The sequence below is a fragment of the Lissotriton vulgaris genome, chromosome 12 (genome assembly GCF_964263255.1).
Source record: "Lissotriton vulgaris chromosome 12, aLisVul1.2, whole genome shotgun sequence".
NCBI lineage: Eukaryota > Metazoa > Chordata > Amphibia > Caudata > Salamandridae > Lissotriton > Lissotriton vulgaris.
Genome location: NC_141700.1, coordinates 545,963,905 through 545,987,145, shown reverse-complemented (window position 1 = coordinate 545,987,145; position 23,241 = coordinate 545,963,905). Strand labels below are relative to the sequence as shown.

General features: G+C 46.9%; 1 protein-coding gene across 3 annotated transcripts in view; it reads right to left on the bottom strand.

The window, feature by feature from the left end:
- Positions 1-23,241, bottom strand: part of ARHGEF2 (Rho/Rac guanine nucleotide exchange factor 2) — an 886,148-nt gene that overhangs the window by 554,691 nt on the left and 308,216 nt on the right. For all 3 annotated transcript variants that reach the window (XM_086945348.1, XM_086945349.1, XM_086945347.1), the window contains exon 2: positions 6,559-6,866. In XM_086945348.1, coding sequence (XP_086801474.1) covers positions 6,559-6,845 — 287 coding nt within the window. In that variant the 5' untranslated portion in view covers positions 6,846-6,866. The remainder of the gene's footprint in view (positions 1-6,558; positions 6,867-23,241) is intronic.

Genomic DNA, 23,241 nt, shown 5'->3' with positions numbered 1-23,241 from the left:
GGATAGCGAAAGGGCTTCAAGAATGATAGGGAGCTGGGGATATGAGAATGTTTGGAGGGCACCTCGCAGCCTAGCGAGGGATACTCATTTTATTCCTGCCTGTATGCGCTTCATGTCCTCTTGGATAAATGTCTTTGCTCGGGGTGACTGTGTCAGTTTGTCAGGCACACTGAGTACCTTGGTCGCACATATCCCACTATTGATGAGGATACAACAGTGGGATGGATGTATGGCAATCACTATGAGGTCCCTGTACCCCAGCACTTTCGAAGATGCTATGTACCGAGAGGACCTCCAGAAAGCCATAACGGATTACTTTGAATGTAACCAGGGTACGGCTTCAGGTTGCCTTACTGAGTGGGAGGCCTTTAAGGTGATGACCCAGGGATACAGCTTAGGCACAATAGTGGGGATCTGGAGAGATCTTGAATGTGATCTGATAAGATTGGTAGGGGCCATCCGTCATCTGGACAACCAGACATGCACTGTTCTTGCAGCGGGGGCGAGGTTAACGGAGGCCAGAGAGCAGTACAGTGTCCTCTTGGAGAAGCTCCAGTGCCATAGTTATGAGAAGTAACTCATCTAAGCATATAAAAGTGATGGTAGGGCAGGAAGACTGCTGGAGTGGCTGGTGTGACCGGAGTGAAGGAGGTCCCAGATTTCTCAGTTGCACATGCTTGATGGGGGACTGGTAAACTACCAAGTAGAAATTAATAATGCCTTCAGAGGTTATTATATCACATTGTACTGGAAGCTGGCTGTGGAACCAGAGGAAGCTATGGGGTCATTCCTGAACCTCTTGCCATTGCGTTAACTCACTCCAGAGGCTGCAGAGGGGCTAGGAGGACCCATCACGCCACAGGAAATTAAATGAGTCAAACAAGATATGGCAGAGGGGAAGACGCTGTGAGTAGATGGTCTACCAGCAGAGTTTTAATCTAACCTTTGCTGGGCTGTTGGTACCGCAACTGGACGCCATGAACACTAAGGCACTGGAGAAGAGGGAGCTCCCGGCCACCACCAGAGATTAAATGGTTATCCTGCACCCAAAAACACAAGTGCGGGGAGCTCCTGCCACAGCCTCTATATATCACTGTCCATGTTGAACATAGACTACAAGATCTTGAGCAAGATTCTTGCGATGCCACTGCTCCTGGAGATGCACACATTGGTACAGCCGACCAATGTGGATTTATTCTACAGCGCAATGGTTCCCTTAATCTGCACTGCTTATATATGCTTATCTATGCCCTATCTTTGCAGCGATGGGATCATGCTGGGATAGTGTTGGTCGACCTGGAAAAGGTTTTCAACACAGTTAGCAGGTGGTTCTTGGAATTGGTTATGCTCAAAATGGAGCTGGGAGCTGCATGGGTGAGATGGGTGTGCCTATTGTACACTGGCCCTTCTCCCAGGGTAAGGACGGGTCGCAGGGTTTCCAGCTCGTATGCCATTCATCGGGGTACCAGGTAGGGGTGTCTGTTATCTCTGCTTCTGTTTTCACTCACCATCGAACCATTGGTGGAGTTGGGCAGGGAGCGAGGCCGGGAAAAGGGTATTGTGTTAGATAGGGTTGAGCATATCATTTCTTTGTATGCCTGGGGTCTAAGCCCAACCAGGGGGCAACACTGGCGAGGTCTGCTACAGAGGATACCTGGGGTAGGTGAAGGTGGCTTGTTGCTCTTAACAGCACTCGGATGCTAGTGGTGGTGTGTCCAACAAACACTGGATTGCACGCTATACGCCCTAGCCCTCCCATTGGTGGGATTGCCCAATGGAGAACCCCAGACTTTTTTGCAGAGGCACAAATGGCGGTCTAGACAGAGGTGGGGCTAGTTACAGTAGGTGACTTATGAGGCTTTCATGATGATGTCCCTAGCAACTCTGATTGACTCGCATGGCTTGCCCCTGGGACAGGTCCTTCACTATGAGGTGCTTGTTAGGACTTTCAGGGGTTTTTGGAATAGCGGGATGGATGAACCATGGACGCATGCAGACTTCAATTGTTGTTTTCCATGGGAGGTGGAAAGAACTTGCTGAAATGGTTTTCTAATGCTCTTAATGGGATGGTTAAGAAACCATTGCTTGCCCTGTGAATGAAGTCGGGAGGAGTATTAGGGAGTATGGGAGAGAAAGTTAGAATACCTACAGAAGGTCTCCCGTAAAACATGCCTCAAATATATTCAATTCAACTTCCTCCATCAGACCGACCTTGCTCTTAGGAAACATACTGAAAATTATGGGGGGAGACCAGGAGTTGCCCTAGATGCATACTAGAGGAGGCAGCACTGGCTTAACAAAAAGTGAGGGAGCCTCTCTGCGCGGTACTAAGGGGGGCCCCCTCCGGGCTCAATCAGGAGGTCTTCGGCCAGAGTGCAGTGCCGAGGGGGCCCCTTGGAGCTAGGGGCCCCCCCGCACCGCGTGGGCTGCGGGGGCCTGTGTTATGCCCTGAATTCTGCCATATGACTTGGTCCTGTGGCCACACCCAGGAGATTTGGGCACAGTGGTGCATAAATTACACAGGACACTTCATCGCAGTATGACCTGAACTTTAGAGATGGGTTTGCTGAGGTCCTTCCCTAGGCTGAAACCTAAGAAAGTGGAGAACAGATTTATAGATTTGGTGCCGACAGTAGCCAAGAGACAGATTGCCATGACGTCGAAGTCGGCAGTGGGTCCGGTGGTGCCATGATGGGAGGCTGCAGGAATAGGCTAGGACAGAAGAAGTTTCGCTTCGGGAGGAGGAAGCGAGGGGGAACGAGGAGACGACCCATAACGCCTCTTGGGACGGAGGTGCTGGATGCCTTTGAGAATCCAGAGCTGGTTCCTCTCCCAGTGCCTCAGGGTCCAGGGAGGTCAACAGTCTAGTAGAATTCTTGCTACCACTCCAGATTTCTCTGCTAATTAGTCAACGGTGTGAGCCTTTTTGGGTAGTGCAGTGTGTTAGCTGATGCCTGGTATTGACACCCCAGTGCTGCCTCCTTAGCTGTAAGGGGGAGGCCTTTTCTGTCCGACCTCCTGGAACGCGTGCATGATAGACAGTTAGATACTAGTTCATCTTGATACAGCGGTTTGAATTGTTTGGTTATAGTTTATGCCTTCTGTTTTCTTTCTGTGTATAAAAAGGAATCGGTCCTGGACACAAATGTTTTGCCTTTGCATTGGACTTGGGGACCTCTATATCTATAATATTGCATATGTATTGGTATGTAGAATATCAAAGATGAAGAGTTATGCTGTATTTGGCTGGTGTCCTGAGCTCCCCATAGGCATGGTAGAGCAATTTAAATGTTGCGTCAAAATATTATATGCAAATCTGGAAATGAGAACAAACTAATAAACATATATATATATTTTTAAACAGCACAAAGGCAGGGGAGTCAGTCCCACTTAACTACCTGTCAACATCTGGAGAGAGGTAGTCCTCCAGTAAACAACAGTCCAGAAAAGGGCAGGGGGGACACTCCATAGTTTTTAATGGACCCTCTATCTCGTCTCCTTAACTATGATCTGCCTGACTTATTGCAAAGAATTCCTGAAATATCCTGGAGGAATCATCACAATCACACCTGCTGCCTGGTGATGCGCCCCTCACTCCTTTTTAGGTAATAGTTGAATGCAGCTAATTTAAAATGGATCTCTGTGTGGCGCTAGCCACCTTCGTCATACTTGCTCAATGCACATCCTTTACCCATACCAAACTGTGCACACACGCAACATCATGTTCCCGGGGATGGAAAAAGCACACTGTTGCAGACTCATTTGAAAAAGGTGGGAAAGGCCAAAAGACATCCGTCCTTGTGTAGACGAATATAAAGGGTATCACTATAACCTGTACTGCTGCCACCACAATCAGCCCTCTACGCCATGGCGAGCTGGTGGTAGCCACACTCAGTAGCTAGGTGCAAACTGTGTGCTCCTCTTGGCCGCAAAGCCCACTCTGGGTCTCAATCCATGTGATAAATGGACGTCCAGCACACGCACATGATTGACTGTAGTTTGTGCTGAGGTAGGAGGCAACGCCTACAGGTTCCTATGGTGAATTTGAGGCAGTGGAGTACACTTGACAGAGCCATGTGTGACGTATGTCCATCCCAACTCATAGAAAATAAAATTTTTGCATCCTTAGTAAAATGTACCCCCTTCCTCTCCATCTTTTCCTCTCCATCCATTTGCGCATTCTCAACCACACTTCAGAGGAAACTGCCTTCATAGCTCAAAACTTCAGCCTGTCGCTGACCGAATAGGGACAGGATAGGCCCACAGTTACAAGCTGTCCCAAACCCTGTCACTTGTGCAAGTAGCAGGGAAATCATCACAGGCTGCAATAAGAGCTAAAGAAACAGCTGAATAAATGGGCAACATAACACCATAAACCCCATCACTATATAATAATATTCCACGACAAAACAACACAATAAAGCAACAAACAATATAAATAAAACACAAATAAACCCAGCCTACAGGAGAGTGTTCAGGTGATAGAACCTCACTGCAAAGACCTGTTGGGTCCTTCCAATGCCCCGGGAGACTCTGGGGCAGCGACAGGCCATTCGCATCCCTGGGTCCATGTGGTACATTTTATGAAGATGAAAGGCTGCATCACACTATGTGGACTCTGGAACTAGGCAACAGGACCTTAAGGCCCGGATTCCCAACGTGTCCTAATCTATTAATATGGGATGAGTTACCATCAGCTGATGTCTGCCTGTGAAGGAATCAGGAGGCGCAGGTTCAAAATCTGGCCTTCACACTTACCTCCAATAACTGATACTATGAAAAGTAACTCACCCCCCACGTCTCAGTTCTTTTAGTTGCCATAAAAACAGCTTATATTATAGAGAACAGTGGTCCCTATTCTGAAAAGAAAATACACAAGAGGGGATAATCATACACTAAATAGTAAGTATGTCTTTTGTCCAGCCGGACAAGAATTTATTTTCATATACGTTTTCAATAGTAGCGTTTATGGAACAATTAATAACAAGTGGGCACAGCTGTGACCCACAAAACACAAGACAAAACAACAAAACAGATTTGCCAAAAGGCAAACAAAATGGGTCTGTATACTTGTACTCAGTTAGACAGACATAGATCAGTTTCTTAACACCATTGCATACTATAATATAGCTCAGTCTTATTGCATATGGTGTATTGGTGTAGACACCAATACACCATATGCTGTGCTGTTCCCACTTGTTATTAATTGTTCCATAAACGCTACTATTGAAAACCTATATGAAAATAAATTCTTGTCCGGCTGGACAAAAGACATACTTACTATTTAGTGTATGATTATCCCCTCTTGTGTATTTTCTTTTCAGAATAGGGACCACTGTTCTCTATAATATGATACTGCCCAAGGTCCCTATGATATTACCTTTCGGTTTCCTTGTCCTTGTATAATAATAAAAACAGCTTATGACACAATTATACACTAGTAGTAAGGGTGAATTTAGTCAAACCATCCCTTACTATAATCACAGTCATAGAAGCTTATTGATATCTGTGTAAACCTTGCAACTTTCGTTTCTTCTATCTGGGGAGTGCTGGCGTCATAAGGAGCATACACCAAATTATTCAGCGGAGCTCTAACGTCACCCTGCCTTTAGCTAGAGGCTGCACTATTTTTATTCACCTCCTCGAGAACAATACCCATTGCTGCTTACACATTTCATGAATGAACGTTCTTGCATTCAGTTTGCGTTGATCTAGACTAAGGAGAGCAGTCATTAGTCTCTCCACAACATTTTAACGTTAAAACTGACATCTGGCCTACTTAATATGCGGAGTACACATCTGTTTTTAGGCTAAGACTGTAAATATTTTTGTGTCGGTTCGGAGTCCCCTTGGGTAGCCTTTACGTGCTATGCCCATATATAAGCACAGTTGTATGACACAATCAAGCTTTCCTTTCCCACGTGTTACTTAACAACGCAGCGGAACAACAAATGTGCCTGAACCACACATTCCGTTTACAACGCAAGTCGTTACAGTGACTTGTTTTGGGGGAGGGAGGTGGGGGGCACTGGACTTTGGAATAGTATAATTTACTATTCCAACTCCAGTACCCGTAACAGTAGAGAAAGTGATGGAATTTAAAGTCTCATGCTGCTTTACCTGAGGTATGTCTTTGTAACGGCTTGTGTTGTACATAGAAAGCGTGGCTCAGACACATTTGTTGTTCCGCCCACACTGCAAAGGCAGCGCATTGTTCGAAGGTCATGGTATTTGCTGTTTGCCTATAAGCACAAATAAGCTGAAGTAAGTTGGCTGGCTGGACATGGATTCAGGGGTGCACATTGTTGTTTGTTTTTCCACAACATGATTTGTTTGCTTATCTTCACCTGAAAAAAAAAGCTCGCTCATGAAAGCTAACTAAGGAAGAAAGAACTGACCATGTATTATAAGAAATAAACTACTCCCAGTGTACATAAAAGTGATATTGATACTCAACATGAAGTTTAGTGACTGTATCAGTATGCAAGAATGGTAGTATTTTGATTACATATGGAAGGGGTACTCCACAGATAAAAATAATCAGTTATGATCCCCTACCTGAGCTGATCATCATCCAGTTCACTCTGGAGTTCTTTTCCTGGCTCCCAGCTGTGCCTCCGGAAGGGGTCGCGCGAGCGCATGGAAGATCTCAGACGGCTGTGTCTCCTCAAGGGCACTCCCAGAAAGCTGTCCCCCTCTTCCTCTGCTGCCAACCCCCAGTCTGCATCCTCCTGAGGGTGGAGGGTTGAGTGAGACTCCAACGCTGAGTGGCTGCGCTGCTTGGGGACCTGCAGAGCATAAGGAGTGCCAGCCTCCGCGGCCAGGTACATGCCAGACCCATTCATCTTCCAAGTGCCCACTCAACTCTAGGGGGAGGCAAAGAATGGGAGGGTCAGTAAAAGGTTGAGGGGAATTCAACAAGCAAAACATGTATAAGAAGTCTTACTGTCTTTCATTAAGTATCTTAAACATGAATTAGGTAGAAAAGATAGAAGCTTCGTTCTTACAATTACAAAAAAGTGGTCATTTTATTAATCACTGGTGGTTCAGAAGAAAATATATGCCTCTAAATATTATTAGACTTTAATCAAAGAAGTTAAGAGCAACATGTCTTTCTGCAGCTATTGGACGTATTCCCAGAGAACGCTGGTGCCAGTTCTTGAACTGCGTTAATACCCTCATTGATACCGAGAGTGACTACCAGTGGCTGAGAGTAATTCAAGCCAATCACCCATCACTTTTTTGTTTAATGCAATGCGACAGGTAGGCCCAGACGCGGTCCTGTGCTCACTGTGCTACTGCAGCCAAGCTGCACCAGACCGAGACGCGCCCCAACTAGGGCGAAGCTGGTTGTGGGCTGTTTGTGCTCCGGCTCAGAGAGGACCTGGCCTGGCAGTCCATTCTGGAAGCTCCTATTGGAGCAGGTTTACAGCTTATTTGCATATGGCTGGGTCTAATCTGAGGTGCCATTGTGGGTGGGCAGAAAACAGATGGACTGGGATGCGACCACGAGTACATACCAGTGACAGAGATTCATGCAAGAGTATCACCCATCACTTTTTTCTTTACTTCACATATAAATACCCAGCTAAACGCACACTACAGGACAAGCTTCGATCATTCTACACGGCTAGGATGTGCTATGTAGATGGCTTTCACTGAACTCCTGACAATACTATCCGTAGCCCTTCAAACAAGACATCCTCACCAGAATGCATCAGTAAGGAAGCATTCATGTACATCGCTTTGGGATGTATTTTTTTTTGCTATCAAGAACTCCCAACAATAATACCAGTCAAATCATGTAAAACTTTCTTCCTCAACTAATTAGACAGAGCTGCTTACACAAACCCAGCACACTTCTGGTCCTAAAGCTCGAGAGTGCACAATGCAAGCACGTCAGCAACAGTCTTCCATTGCAATCTGGTACATGCAGATGCAGTTCATAGTGTTTTAGAGTTACTCCCACGTAGAAGAGTGTGCCCCAGTTCTTGCTTTCCAGAAGACTTCTTTCTGGATTCCTGGCAGTCTTCAGTAGAAAGGAGCAGGTAGGTTTGGAGGTGTTTGCAATGTGGCTTGCAGTGTATCAGGTAAAGTGCCAGTCCAACGCATGATACGCATCCCTGGTGGCTCGTGAACCACACACCTCCCAGAGGTGAGTAACACTCCAGGGGACACATAGCACACTGCCAGCAAGTGAGTGCCACCTTTGCCAGGTCATCTTGCTAGAGCAGTGATACTCAAAGTGCGGCCCTCCTGACCTTTACATGCGGCCATGTGCGCAGCAGCAGCACTGGGCTGCTGTTTACTCGACCCAGCACTAACATGGATTTTTAAAAAACATATATACAGCAAGCACTTATTTAAAGGTTATTTGCAGTTAGGGAAAGGAAGTAACTTGCCCCTTATCTTTAGGAACACCTTAATTTGTAGGTCTCGCCTGAGCCAGCGCATGTGTTGCTCTGGCAAGACTTTTAGTAAGGGGGCTTCAAAAAGCTCACCACACGCTTTTCCTTGTGGCCTAAAGCTTGCGGTTACGTGCACAGTTACGCGCGCGGGCGCCAATTTACTTTCCTCTCTCGTCATGGCTCATTAAGCGCATTGCTCGCGGGCACCCTTACAGCGTGCGCAGATCGCACATCACTCGTTTTCTTTCGATGTCCTGCGTCCACATTACTGAGCCGCGTTTTATGAGCATGACAGGCGTGCAGTGACTCACCGCCACCCCCCACTCCTGCTGGGCTCGAGAACAACAAGACTCACCTGCAGCGTGTCCAGGCAGGGGGGCAGGGGGCAGGGGGGCGGGTGAGTAACACTCCAGGGAACACAGAGCACTCTGCCAGCAAGTGAGTGCCACCTTTGCCAGGTCATCCTGCTAGAGCAGTGATACTCAAAGTGCGGATCTCCTGACCTCTATATGCGGCCACGTGCACAGCAGCAGGACTGGGCTGCTGTTTTATCAACCCGGCACTAACATGTATTTTTTTTTTTAAATATACAGCAAGCACTTATTTATAGGTTAGTTGCAGTTAGGTAAAGGAAGTATCTTGCCCCTTAACTTTAGGAACACCTTCATTTTTAGGTCTCGCCTGAGCCAGCGCATGCTTTGCTCTGGCAAGACTTTTAGTAAGGGGGCTTCAAAAAGCTCACCACACCCTTTTGCTTGTGGCTTAAAGCTTGCGGTTACGTGCACAGTTACGCGCCCAGGCGCCATCTGGCTTTCCTCTCTCGTCATGGCTCAATAAGAACATCACTCGTGGGCACCCTTACAGCGAGCGCAGATGGCACATCACTCGTTTTCTTAAGATGTCCTGCGTCCCCTTTACTGAGCCGCGTTTGACGAGCATGACAGGCATGCAGTGACTCACCGACACCCCCCACTCCTTCTGGGCTCGAGAACAACAAGACTCACCCGCAGCGTGTCCAAGAAGGGGGGTGGGTTAGCAATGATCCACTCCCTGGCACAGGTCGGGGACAACCCTCAATCTCCAGTTTCTCTACTCTGTTCCTCCGCACCAGTCTCTTCGTGCCCCTGCTCCTCGCTGCTATGGACATCGTACGTCTGTGTTTGGGCTGTCGCTGGGGTGCCCCATTTGGGTCACCGCTTGTACCCTGAACGTGAATGCAGGTCGATGCTGTCAGAAATCACCTCCTCTGCGGTTATATGAGTAAGCTGCGTAGGCACCCGGTGGAGCTCCGATCACTGCTCGTAGTCATGGATCCTTGCTTCGATATTAAACTGGTGCTTTAATTAACAATTGTTGCTCCTGCAGTGACCGGGACTGCTGCTGAATTAATAGCCAGACCTTACTTTGACTCTTGGAGCTGCTGCTGGTTTTGCCTACTCCTTGACTATCATCTGGGCAATAACAGGGGTGCGGGACTGCGAGGCCCAGAGGTCTCTGCGCTCTGCCAACCACGCGCACCTGGTGCCTCTTCCCGCCCCCTCCTCCTCCTACTTCTGGAACGCCCTTTACGCTACAGCGGGACGTGCGCGGACGGAGCACGGGGCGAAGCCCGGGCAAAGGGCGGGCCGTCTAAGGTCGTCCAAGGTCGACTAAGGCCGGGCGGGGCACCCCCTTTTATATCTGTTCCCTGTCAAAAACTTGTAGATATCCACACACCCAGTGAATTCTCTGTTGTGAACAGGTCCAATTGTGTGATATTTATTGTAAAGTGTTGGTTGGTATTGGTTGTAAGTAACTATGTCTTTGCGGTCCGGAAAAAATTGTAATATTACCCTTGCTACTTCACATGGGGTGGCTACTGGAACCCTGGATCACTTTTTTAACAGAGCTTCAACTATACTCAAACATGGAAATTGCCTATGTGGAGAAGCGTCTTTCTTTAGATTTAATAACGGGGAAGCGATCCTCCTTAGGGCAAATAGGGACTGCGGCCTCTCCGGTGTCCATACACCATATAGGGCAGGAAATTAGGTTGGTGGATGTCGAGGATGCTGAGGAAGAGCTGGATGGCCCTAGTATTGTCTCATCTCCTTTGAGTTTGTCTTCCAGTAGTGATAATACTGGTCTATCGAGCTCTCTGAGGTTATCTATTCCATCTCCCCCCAACTTGAGTCAGAGGACTCCAGTTAAGATTAAACCCACCAGCAAAAAAAGAGGGGGTGGCCCTTTAAAGGCCCGTCAAGCAAAAGTACAAAAGAAGAATCCGACCTCGACATTGTCAGTTGCTGCTCAGCCTCCATCCCTTATAGGGCTCCTTCAATACCCACCTATCCCCCTGATTGTCCTACTGATGAGGGTTGCCTCCTGGGAAAAATTAAAATCCTGGTGAAATCCCTGATGCTGCCACTTCTAGAGAGAACCAGGATGATCATTTCAAAGTTAGACCAGATTGAGAAAGAGGTCGGAGGCAACACACTTTTATTAGCCGAACTGGTAAAAGGTCTGATCATCACTAATCCCCGGTTAACTCTGTAAACTCGACGTTGCCCACTAAACATTGTCCCCCTTGTCCTACAGTCCCCACAAATGTCAATCATGTAGACCAAATGTCACAATGTAAGTCCCCCAAAAAAGGACAGACATCTTCTTTATCACAGAAGACTTCAGCCCTTAAAATAGCATCGAAACGATATATGAGTCATCAAAAGGGGGATAGAACGGAACCAGGGAAAAAATGGAACTCTCTCAAAGGAAGGCTGATAAGGATAACGGGACTAATGTCCCGCAAAATATATATAGACCATCCAACATAAGAGTAGATTTACCGCCAGATTCCGCCTCCTTTGTTGTTATTATGGCAGGAGTTCCTGAGCTTTCTGTGGGAATAAAGGAAGACCATCGAGCCTTAAGAAATAAAGTAATATATTGGCTGTGTAATAATAGACCTCTGCCTGCCCACATAAATGGGGAAATTTTAAATATAAGGCGTGTAAATTGGGTCGGTTCACGTCCAAAAGATAGAAAGGGGGATGCTATCATTATTAATTTGAAAGATCATAGAGCAGTGAGGCATATTGGTGACTGGTATGATGCGAGAGGTAGTGATTCTATCTCTACGCATTATCTTAGTTACTTTTACCCGCAGATGCCAGCCCCATATCCCAAAGAATGCTTATTAGGAAGGCAGATTTCAAATCGGCACGGCATAGAACATCATGGTCCTAATCAAACATTTTTCAATCACCCACAAAGATTTCCTCTAAAGCAGGGCTTCCACAATTTCAATACAGTACAATTTACCTACCTTTAATCATTTTTCAATGCTTTATGGATTGGAAGATGTGGACTGATTTCACCCGACTGCCACTGGGAAATCTACTATTCCTGTTAAACCTGCAGTGCTTGAAATCTCAATGGCAGGAGGTTTAGATGTCAAGAAAGAGGATACCAGGGACAAACCCCCATTAATGCAACTCATCCAGAGAGCAAATAGTATGGTAGACCAAAATAAAGTCGGAACCCCTACGGGAGGACCCATCAAATATATAGAAGAAAGTCCAGTGGAGACATATGAAAAAGAGGTGCAGCTGAGAGCCTATTGTACCCCTTTGAAGGATAGTTTACCTTCAAATAAAGGGCAATCACTTAAACTTATGTTTTGGAACATTGCGGGCCTTCGTACAAAGGTTGACGATGGCAGTGCCCTAAATTTTGCTCATAACCATAGTGTTATCTGTCTCCAGGAGACATGGGCCACGACAGAATTGCACTTGGTGGGATATAAGACCTACTTTACATCCGCAATATCAGCCACCTCGGGTAGGGCGAAGGGAGGTTTGTCGGTCTTTATAGCCAATACAATTGGGGTACTGAAAACAACGGCCCTACACCTGGATTCAAATTACCAGTTGCTCAGTCTTTCGTTTAATTATAAAGAGGTCATCCTTCTGCTTAATTTTTGTAATAATCTAGCGGAAGGACAGGCCCTGAATGTTCTGGGTTCCCTACGTCACAAGCTCTCCAAGCTGACACAGGAGGTAGGAGGTAGAGCTAGTGTAAGCATCATATGGGGGGGTGATTTTAATCAGCACCCTTGTATTCGCAATAATAGCAACATTTGTGGGTTGGTGGATGAACAAGAAGAGCCAATTGTGCATTTTAGCCATAATCCTACGGGGACATACCTAAATGAAGTGCTTTCAGATATGGGGTTCATGATGGTGAATAAAGTAAATATGATTTCCCAACGGCTAGACCCAACCTTCTTGGGGAGGGGCTGTGAGACTACAATAGACTTCATCCTAGCATCAAACACTCTGGCAAGTAGAGTGCAGAGTTTTGAATTACTGGTGAATACATTAAGTGACCATAGTGCTCTTAGCCTAGAACTTTTTCTAGAGCATGCTCAGCAGCCCGCACAGATCATACCCAGTGCTTTAACCCAGAATACTTTACATCTATCCAAGATAAATGGATATTCCCTAAGATGGGAGAAGGTAGATGATGGGGAAATAACCAGAAAAGTGATATGCGCAGTATATCCTTCCATTCTTAAGTGCCTAGATCTGGGAGTCCCGGAAGAGGAAGTCCTATATAACTTTGAGGTAATTATGGGGAAAACAAATGAACTTTTAACGGCCAAGGTAAAAAGTGACCGACCCAGGAAAACAGGATGGTTTAACCAAAAATGCACGGCAGCACATAAAAGACTGAAATCAGCCCTAAAAAAACGAACAGAGACCTAGAAGAAATAAGAATTCTAAGAAAGGATTATAATATAGCATGTAAAGAAGGGAAAGCCAAATTAAAACAAGATCTATGGAACCAACTGCATGAAAGCTCTCTAGATAAGAATAGTGAGGCATTTTGGAGAGTGGTAAAAGTTTCCTTTTTAGCAGATCGTAAAAATCTTCCAACCATAGAAGTAGCCATTGAGGGATCAGTCTGGGTGGATCACTTTTCGAAAATATTTAAGAAAGGCCCGGAACCAGCAGGGGTTGACGCAGCACCTAGTGATAGCCCCTTGATGGCAGTTTATCTCATCTCTCTAGAACTTGCCATAAGCGAGGTTCTCCAAGCGTTAAACGCAAGCAGAAATGGGAAAGCCCCGGGCCCAGATGGGGTTCCCGTAGACTTTTTTAAGCATAAAATAGACCTGTGGGTCCCAATATTGACTAGGGTCTTCGGGTCAGTGATGAAGTACGGTCTGCTGGCCTCCTGGACCAAATCCATCATGGTCCCTATATTTAAGAAAGGAGACAGGCATGAAGTGTCCTGCTATCGCCCGATCTCACTGCTGGACTCGCTGGGCAAGGTGGTGGGGAGAGTAGTGCTTGAGCGTTTACAGCAGTGGGCTGACGATGGTGGGATTCTCTCTGATCTCCAGTTCGGATTCCGGGAGGGTTTCCGGACGACCGGGCAAGCCCTAAATTTATCAATGCTAATGGCTAAATATGTTTGTGCAAAGCAGGGCAGGTTATACATGGTCTATGTTGACCTGTCTGCTGCTTTTGACTGCGTCTCCCAAACGAAACTGTGGTCTGTCCTTTCAGAAATGGGCGTTAATGCCCCTCTGATTGGCTTCTTGAGGGAACTGTATTCGAATGCCTCCGCGAGGGTACGCTTTGGTGTATAAGGCGAGCTGTCCGAGTCGTTCAGAGTAGAGCGTGGTGTCCGGCAGGGTTGTGTCCCGGCCCCCTTTCTCTTTTCACTTTACACAAATGGACTGGAGGTGGCAATGTTGAAGGGGGGCCAGGATCTACCTCAAGTAAGTAACCGCCCGATACCCGTTCTGCTCTATGCGGACAACGCCGTGATACTGGCCCGCACTCCTCGCGAAATGCAGAAGGCATTGGATAGGTATGCAACTTTTATGGGAAACCTTGATCTGCGAATAAACATAAAAAAGACGTATGTAATGGCAGCTGGTCCAGGGAAAAGGGGGGGAAAAGATATATTCCTTGATAGAGAAAGACTCGAAGTTACTGGCCAATACCCCTATCTAGGCATCATAATTGATGATAGAATAAATTGGAAACCTGCAATTGAGGCCAGGAAACACCATCTAATGCGAGCAATTGCTGCGCTCATAAATTTTTCACAGAAGTTGGGAAAAAGGCCACCCCTAGAACTGTGGCATATCTATAGAGCCAAATGCCAAACGACAGCCCTGTACGGGGCTGGACTGTGGGGGCATACCAATACTAGCTCCTTACAACACCTTTTTAAGATTTTTACTAGCAGCACCTAAATGTGTTTCCACGTTTGCGTGTCATGCGGAACTGGGGATCCCGTATTTGGTGGATTTGGCAAAAATACAACCACTTTTACTTTGGCGACGCATCTGGACAACAACGAAAAATTCACGTACTAAGCAAATAGTGGCAGATTGTATGTCATTAGACTATTCAGCGAAAATTTGCTGGCTTATGTATGTGAAAAAGTTTTTAACCAACTTAGGCCATGGAAACTATTACTTTGCTCCTGAAAGGATTTCTGAAATATCCAGAAAGGAATTGAAAGTAAGGGCATTGAGCCACATAGAAGAGCTGCGTATCGCCACCGAAGCAAAAAAAGCTTCTGTTCAACATTCAATGGCGATCCAGACTACCCTTACAATTCAACCATATTTAACATATGTTTTGTCACAATTTGAGCGATTTCTTCTGGTAAGATTCAGATTTAATATCTTTCATCGATTGGTGGCATTTCCAGACCAAAACAGTTGGGATCGAATTCTATCACCCTGTCCATGCAATGGAACATCGGAACAATCGACTATCCATACTATTCTACTCTGTAACTTTTACGTTAATCATCATAAACTCTGGTTGTTGCCGTTGTTAAAAAAAAATGGGCTTTAGAAGATGTCGCCCAGCCATGCTGCGATTGCAATTTCTAGAGTCTGAACGGATCTGTAAATACATCGTGACATTTCTGAAATGTATTTTTAAACATAGAGCAAATCTTTGATAAGTTTTTTTATCCCATTTGACATATATGAATTATCAGAAACCAAGAATACTGATGTATCAATCAGCATGGCTAGGGTTTCCCAATGTTTTGTATGGGTGTTATGTTTTTATAAATTGTAAAAACCTTTTTTAATCTATGTATAATGATGCTTTTTATCTGTGAGATTGCTTTTATGGTTTTTTATGTACTTTAAAAACCGAATAAAGAAAGATTACTTACTTACACTGCTTCCTATTCCGTCACCATCCTGGACAACCCCCCTCCTGATCACTTTTAAAGATCCAAGATTTTCATGACAGGCTCCGGGCAACAATTTCTACTTCAGTTTTTTCTATTCTAACTGGTCAGCATGTTCTTTCACAAGAGTGTCCTTCCCTGCGTATTTCTATCCCTGGGGCTACAGAATTCCAAACATCGGAGGCTTATAGCCCTTACTACTTTTTAGGTCGAGCCTTTACCATTCCGCAGGAATGGGAAATGGGGAGAATTCAAGTCGGCTATTTTCTCTTCAAACCAAAGGGCTTTCAGCCGCGGTTTTCTTGCAGTGCCCGTGAACCACGTGATAACATGCACGCGCATTCAGGGCCAGCCAGCCCAGCACATCAAAGGGCTTCTCCTCCCCTAATTATTCATGGCCGGCCGCAGGCCGGCCGTACTTTCAGTTTCCCCAGAACGGCTAATTAGGGGAGGAGAAGCCCTTTGATGTGCTTCACACCAATGCGCCTCAGTCATTCCTCTTCTTTGTATTTGCTTCCAGACTCCGATCTGCTCATGTGCACAAGACGCTTTACACATTACACTCATCTGCCTGAAGTGGGAGTTTTAAACAAGCAAAGCTGGTCCTTCTGTACTTGCAGTTTCACTTCTAATGTGTGTTGTTATTTATCATGATTTTTAGCTGAGGTGTATCACGCTTGTTCATGAGTTTGATCTCTTCATACTGTCAAATGTTTTCTAAGTTGTTTTTGATTGTCTTACCACTGGAGGTCTCCCTGTGCTACATTTAGCCTCTGACACATGCAACGCCACTCAACCACGCAACGCCACTCAACCACGCAACGCCACTCAACCACGCAACGCCACTCAACCACGCAACGCCACTCAACCACGCAACGCCACGCAACTACGCAACGCCACACAACTACGCAACGCCACGCAACTACGCAACGCCACTCAACTACGCAACGCCACTCAACTACGCAACGCCACTCAACTACGCAACGCCGCTCAACTACGCAACACCGCGCAACTACGCAACGCCGCAATGCCACGCAACTACGCAACGCCACGCAACAACGCAACACCACTCACACATGCAACGCCACGCAACTACGCAACGCCACTCAACTACACAGCGCCACTCAACTACGCAACGCCACTCAACTACGCAACGCCACTCAACTACGCAACGCCACTCAACTACGCAACGCCACTCAACTACGCAACGCCGCAACGCCACGCAACTACGCAACGCCACGCAACGCCACGCAACTACGCAACGCCACTCACACATGCAACGCCACGCAACTACGCAACGCCACGCAACTACGCAACGCCACGCAACAACGCAACGCCACGCAACAACGCAACGCCACTCAACTACGCAACGCCACTCAACTACGCAACGCCACTCAACTACGCAATGCCACTCAACTACGCAACGCCACTCAACTACGCAACGCCACTCAACTACGCAACGCCACTCAACTACGCAACGCCACTCAACTACGCAACGCTGCGCAACTACACAACGCCGCAACGCCACGCAACTACGCAACGCCACGCAACGCCACGCAACTACGCAACGCCACTCACACATGCAACGCCACGCAACTACGCAACGCCACGCAACTACGCAACGCCACGCAACTACGCAACGCCACGCAACAACGCAACGCCACGCAACAACGCAACGCCACTCAACTACGCAACGCCACTCAACTACGCAACGCCACTCAACTACGCAACGCCACTCAACTACGCAACGCCACTCAACTACGCAACGCCACTCAACTACGCAACGCCAATCAACTACGCCACGCCGCGCAACTACGCAACGCCGCGCAACTACGCAACGCCGCGCAACTACGCAACGCCGCGCAACTACGCAACGCCGCGCAACAACGCAACGCCACTCACACATGCAACGCCACTCAACTACGCAACGCCACTCAACTACGCAACGCCGCTCAACTACGCAACGCCGCTCAACTACGCAACGCCGCTCAACTACGCAACGCCGCTCAACTACGCAACGCCGCTCAACTACGCAACGCCGCGCAACTACGCAACGCCGCAATGCCACGCAACAACGCAACGCCACTCACACATGCAACGCCACTCACACATGCAACGCCACTCACACATGCAACGCCACTCACACATGCAACGCCACTCACACATGCAACGCCACTCAACTACGCAACGCCACTCAACTACGCAACGCCACGCAACTACGCAACGCCACGCAACTACGCAACGCCACGCAACTACGCAATGCCACGCAACTACGCAACGCCACGCAACTACGCAACGCCACGCAACTACACAACGCCACGCAACTACACGCAACGCCGCTCAACTACGCAACGCCGCGCAACTACGCAACGCCATGCAACTACGCAACACCACGCAACAACGCAACGCCACTCAACTACGCAACGCCACTCAACTACGCAACGCCACTCAACTACGCAACGCCACTCAACTACGCAACGCCACTCAACTACGCAACGCCACTCAACTACGCACACATGCAACGCCACTCACACATGCAACGCCACTCACACATGCAACGCCACTCACACACGCAACGCCACTCACACACGCAACGCCACTCACACACGCAACGCCACTCACACACGCAACGCCACTCACACACGCAACGCCACTCACACACGCAACGCCACTCACACACACAACGCCACTCACACACGAAAAACCACTCACGTTGCCAATAGGTCTCGCAGTACGACAGTTGGAGCCATTACAATTGCAAATAACAATGCCTTTCACTTTGGTTATCATTTTAAATACATAAAGGGCTTTGTCATTTACAAAACCAATAGCTCCAACTTTCCTACTGCGAGACCTATTGGCAACGCCAGTGCTTGTTTTTAACTCCTTCCCACACACTTCAGCCCTTTGTCCTGCCTAAGCCGCTCACACTTTTACCCTGCCTCTCTCTCCGCCCATCACAACATTCTTGCATGTCTCCCCTTTCACCACTGTCAGCCATGCCCTACTGCTCCACCCTGGCTCCGTCTACTCACCCACACATCTTTCGACCATTGGACCGTTCCACTCACCCCTTAACACTTTCCAACCGCTCATTCCTCCCCAAGCAGTCACTCCACCGCTTTTCATCCCTCAATTTGTGTACTCACCCATCAGCCCTCCGCTCCCTCCCGCGGTCCCCATCCACCTATCACTCTCACCTCTTTACCCGCCTCTCTCACTATTCTTAACTGCTTCTCCCAATCTGCTCGCCTCCTCTCTCTCCATTTTACCCATCAGTCACTCCGACCAGGACTCTCGTCGGTCTATCCGTCAGTCCCTCACCTATCCACTGATACCTCACTCATCTACCCATACGGTGCCTATTACTACCCCAACCATCTCTTCTCCAGCCACTCGTTTCTTTCTCACCCCATCCACCTCTACCTCCGCACTGTCCCAATCTGCACTCCTCGCCCACTGCTCTTTATTTCTCTCACTTCTCCAGACAGTTCCCATCTCTCATTCATCTGTCCGGTTCCTTTCCCTCTCCCAGCACCCAACACTATTGTTACTTTCTTACCTCTGTGCCCTGTACCCCATCCCCAGCATCTGCACCCCGCTCCTGTATGTCAAATCCACCTCACTATTGTCTTCCTCTTATCTTTCCACTCTCTTCCCATCTCTCAATCCCTCCAGCCTCTTCCCACCACTCCACCATGTTCCTACTTTACCCTCCCCACTTGGTTCCCATTCCTCTCCCCTCCACCATGTTGCTACCATATCTCACATCCACCTCACTATTGTCTTTCTCTCATCTTTCCACCCTCTTCTCATCTCTCACCCTCCACCCATCTCTCTTTCACCCTCTCCTGTTTCTCATCACCTCCAACCTCTTCTCACCCCTCCACCCTGTTCCCACCTCACACCCTCCACTTTGTTTCCATCACACACCCCTGCCCACCTCCCCCTGTTCCTATCTCTCACCCACCACGATTATGCTTGTCTCCTACTCCCACTCCACTGTTTTTTCTTCACCTACTGTTCGAGATCCCGTCTCACACCTGCCCACCTATTGTTTTCTCTTCTCTCGGAAAGGAGAATGCACCACCCCATCCCTCCATGTCCTGGTTTGGTAACAAAAATCAGCAATAAGAAGGGGGCAATGGGCCCTTTATATTGCTGAGTACCGGGGCCTCTGCACCGGTTTCACTCCTGATAGCTATGTCTCTGGGTAATGCGCACAGTGCATATTGCGATCCCACGTGAAATAGAGTGGGGAACAAATTGCTAATTTCGTTAACATGTACAGTGAAAGGGCATTATTTACAAAAGGTTTGCGCAGAGGCTCAGCCTAGTCATTGGCTGTCTTCTGCTGCCAACTGGGGGCAGTGCCCCTTTTCCTTGTTGGCATTGGGCCCCGCGGCAACCTTGTTACAATATTGCTAACAAGCGTTTGCAATGCAGTAGGTCTCGCATTTAAGCAAGTTTAAGCTATTGCCATTGTAAATGACCATGTATTTTATTTATGTTTTAAAAACCAATACCAAAATAAAAGGCATAGCCATTTACAATGCCAATAGCTCAAACTTGCATAACTGCGAGACCTATTGCATTGCAAATGCTTGTTAAAGACAGCCACTGAATATACATGCTTTGCATCCTCTATTCCCACTTTATACCCCCACTGGCATCAGTGTGGCCCTCGGTCACACCATGGACCAAACTTTGCGCCCCCAGGAAAATGTTTGTGAGTATCCATGTGCTAGAGCCATGTGGTGCACCAGCATGCTTTGTGGCACCTAGGCGCTTTACTACAAGAGGCATTTCAAGGACCCCGGAAACCTACCTGCTCATTTCTGCTGAAACCTGTGAAAGCTCTGACAGACATGTTCATAAATAAAAGCAGAGTCAAGATTCCACTGGGATATTAGAAAGGGCACTGTTTATATGCACAAGGAGAGTTTCTGTAGTTTTATGAATCATTACAGACAGGCACTTTCTAAATGAATGTAACATACTATATTGTGTCTACATGTTTGATACTCCTACACTAAGTAAATATCTGGGTCTGCTTTCCTCCCACCATGCTCGTGTGCTGACTGATTACTCTTCAGTCTGTTCGCCCCGTTGTTCTAGACCAGGGGTCTCCAAACCTGTCCTGGAGGGCCGGATCCATGCCAGATTTTTTGGATATCCCCGTTGAGATACATGTAGTAATTTTAAAAATCTGGCACGGATCCGGCCCTCCAGGACCGGTTTTGAGACCCCTGTTCTAGACACTCCTGCCGTACGCGAATAATTGAGCTCCCGGCTGCAAGCACTTTACCCTACACGCTGGTTTATTGTGGAGGGAGTAATTGACATCCATGCGAGTTCATTCAACACGACAGTATATTTCATTACGCCACTGGATGATGTCTATGTTTGGTTCTAACCTGAACCTGTGAGTTTAAATCTTACGACGTTTTTATCTGGAGCGCAACAAATCCTTAGAAGTGACATCAGGCACCCCACCATACCTTTTGGTGGTGCTCATATTGCCATGATGAAGCCCTGTTTAGGGAGAAATGCGTTGGCTGCATGTGCACTTGATTGAAAACATTAAAATCGGGGAGAGGAGTTGGCCTAATGGCTAGGGCGGTCGGTCGTCCTTGAATCTGGGGAACTGGGTACGAGTCTCGGCAACGACGCTAAACATCCTGTGACTCTGGGAAAAGCACATAATCTCCCCATGCCTAACATAAAAAAAAGTTAATGTTTCCTCATGTAATGCAACTGGTGCTATGTAAAGCGCCCTGATACCTGATTCAGGTCAAGTTTGCGCTATATAAAACTCCGTAAAATGATGTTTACAAAAAAAATAAAAGAAGAATTTTCTTTACCGAAGACTCAACACAAAATTCTTTTGACTGCTTAATTGTTTTTCTGTTGCTTCTCTTTTTCTTATGTCGTGTGCTGAAAAGGCAGGTAAAAAAGGGCCTTGCTTACTCACCTTGTTGTACTCACAATGCCTTTAAATCGGGCTTAGTGACTGCAAAACAACTTTTCACAATGTACAGAACTTATTTTATGAGTCGGAAAAGTTGTTGTGAATCGTGAAAGGCTTTTGTGACCCTTTCTGCATCTCAAACAGGAGAGGGCATGAAAGAGGGGATTGTATCCTTTTTGAAAGTCACAAAGTAATGTATCAGTGATTTGTGACCATTGAAATGTTGTAATCTCTGAAATTGGTGCAGTAGGTGATTGCAGGAAAAATTTACAGGATGTTTGGAAACATCAGGATGCTTGTTTCTGGTCCAGGGAGGAACTGGCCTGGTAGTTCGGGCTGGACTGTTGGCATGGGACGCAGGGTCAACTTTTATTTGCATAAGGCTGGCTCCAAACTGGAATGGCACGGCATGCAAAAAAAACGATGGATATAAACCAGATCTGTTACTGCGGATGAATGTTTGATTTGTTCAACATGCCTTCCATCATCTGTTCGTTCTGCACTTGTCGCCTTAAATGAGAAGGGTATGCCCAGACGTATGTCCCGAGCTTGTTATGCCAACAGATTCAATCTAGTCTAGCTGATGAGGAGTGATACCCCGAAACCGGTCCCAGGATGCTTGTTGCTGGTCCAGTGCAGTATAATTTACAGAAGGGGCCCTTTACACTCTTAGATTTCCCAAACGGGTTCAGTGCCGGGGGAATAAGGTACGAATAAACAACAAAGGGGACCTATCAGCCTGCAATTACTTTCACAAAGGAAAATATCCTACTAGAACAAATCCAGATCACACTCTATACTTTAACATATTTCTTACATACACTTATTCACATTTGCACATTAATGTAATCAATTTATCATGAATTTCATCTGTTGTTGAACTGAGCAGGTTTATTTTCATCATTTAAAAACATTTTTTTTCATAAAACCATACAACCCCATTTATCCTTTCTATTTCATACTCTCCTCTGACATACCATTCATACCACATACCACACACTCATCATACAGCAGTCCGGAAGAAACAACATCCTCCATTTACCGGTGGAATCTATTCTCCTTTCTCCTTCTGTTGTAGTGGCCCTAGACTGGACACACCAACAGTCAACGCACATTTTAGTGGTTCTATATTTACTCTACCACCTTCTCAGGAACCATGTAAGACTTTAAATATCTATACAACATATTAGCAGGGCAAATAGGGAAATATTTCTTGTATTGAGAAATAATTTTTCTTCGTATCAAAAAGTGTAGGAAGGTAGGATCATTCTGCATGGTTACTCCTACTTTTTGCCTGGTGCTAAGCTGTATTTTGACTAGTCTGACTGGGATCCTGCTAATCAGGACACATGTCTATATGCTTTCCCCATAAACTGTTGTCTTCAGTGCTTAGGTACATCTCAGATTGGATACCGGGGTACCCTTGTCAGTCCCTAGTATATGGTACTAAGATACCCAGGGCATAGGTACCACAGAGGGCTCCCATGGGCTGATGCATGTATTAATCCACCCATTCAAAATGGAACTACAGGCATACCATTGCAGCCTGTGTAAGCTGGTGCTAGCATCACTTGCTAAAGATATAGGTTTCCTATATCTAGGGTCACTGCACTTAAAACCTACATATCACCCCTGTAACAGGCCTTTGCA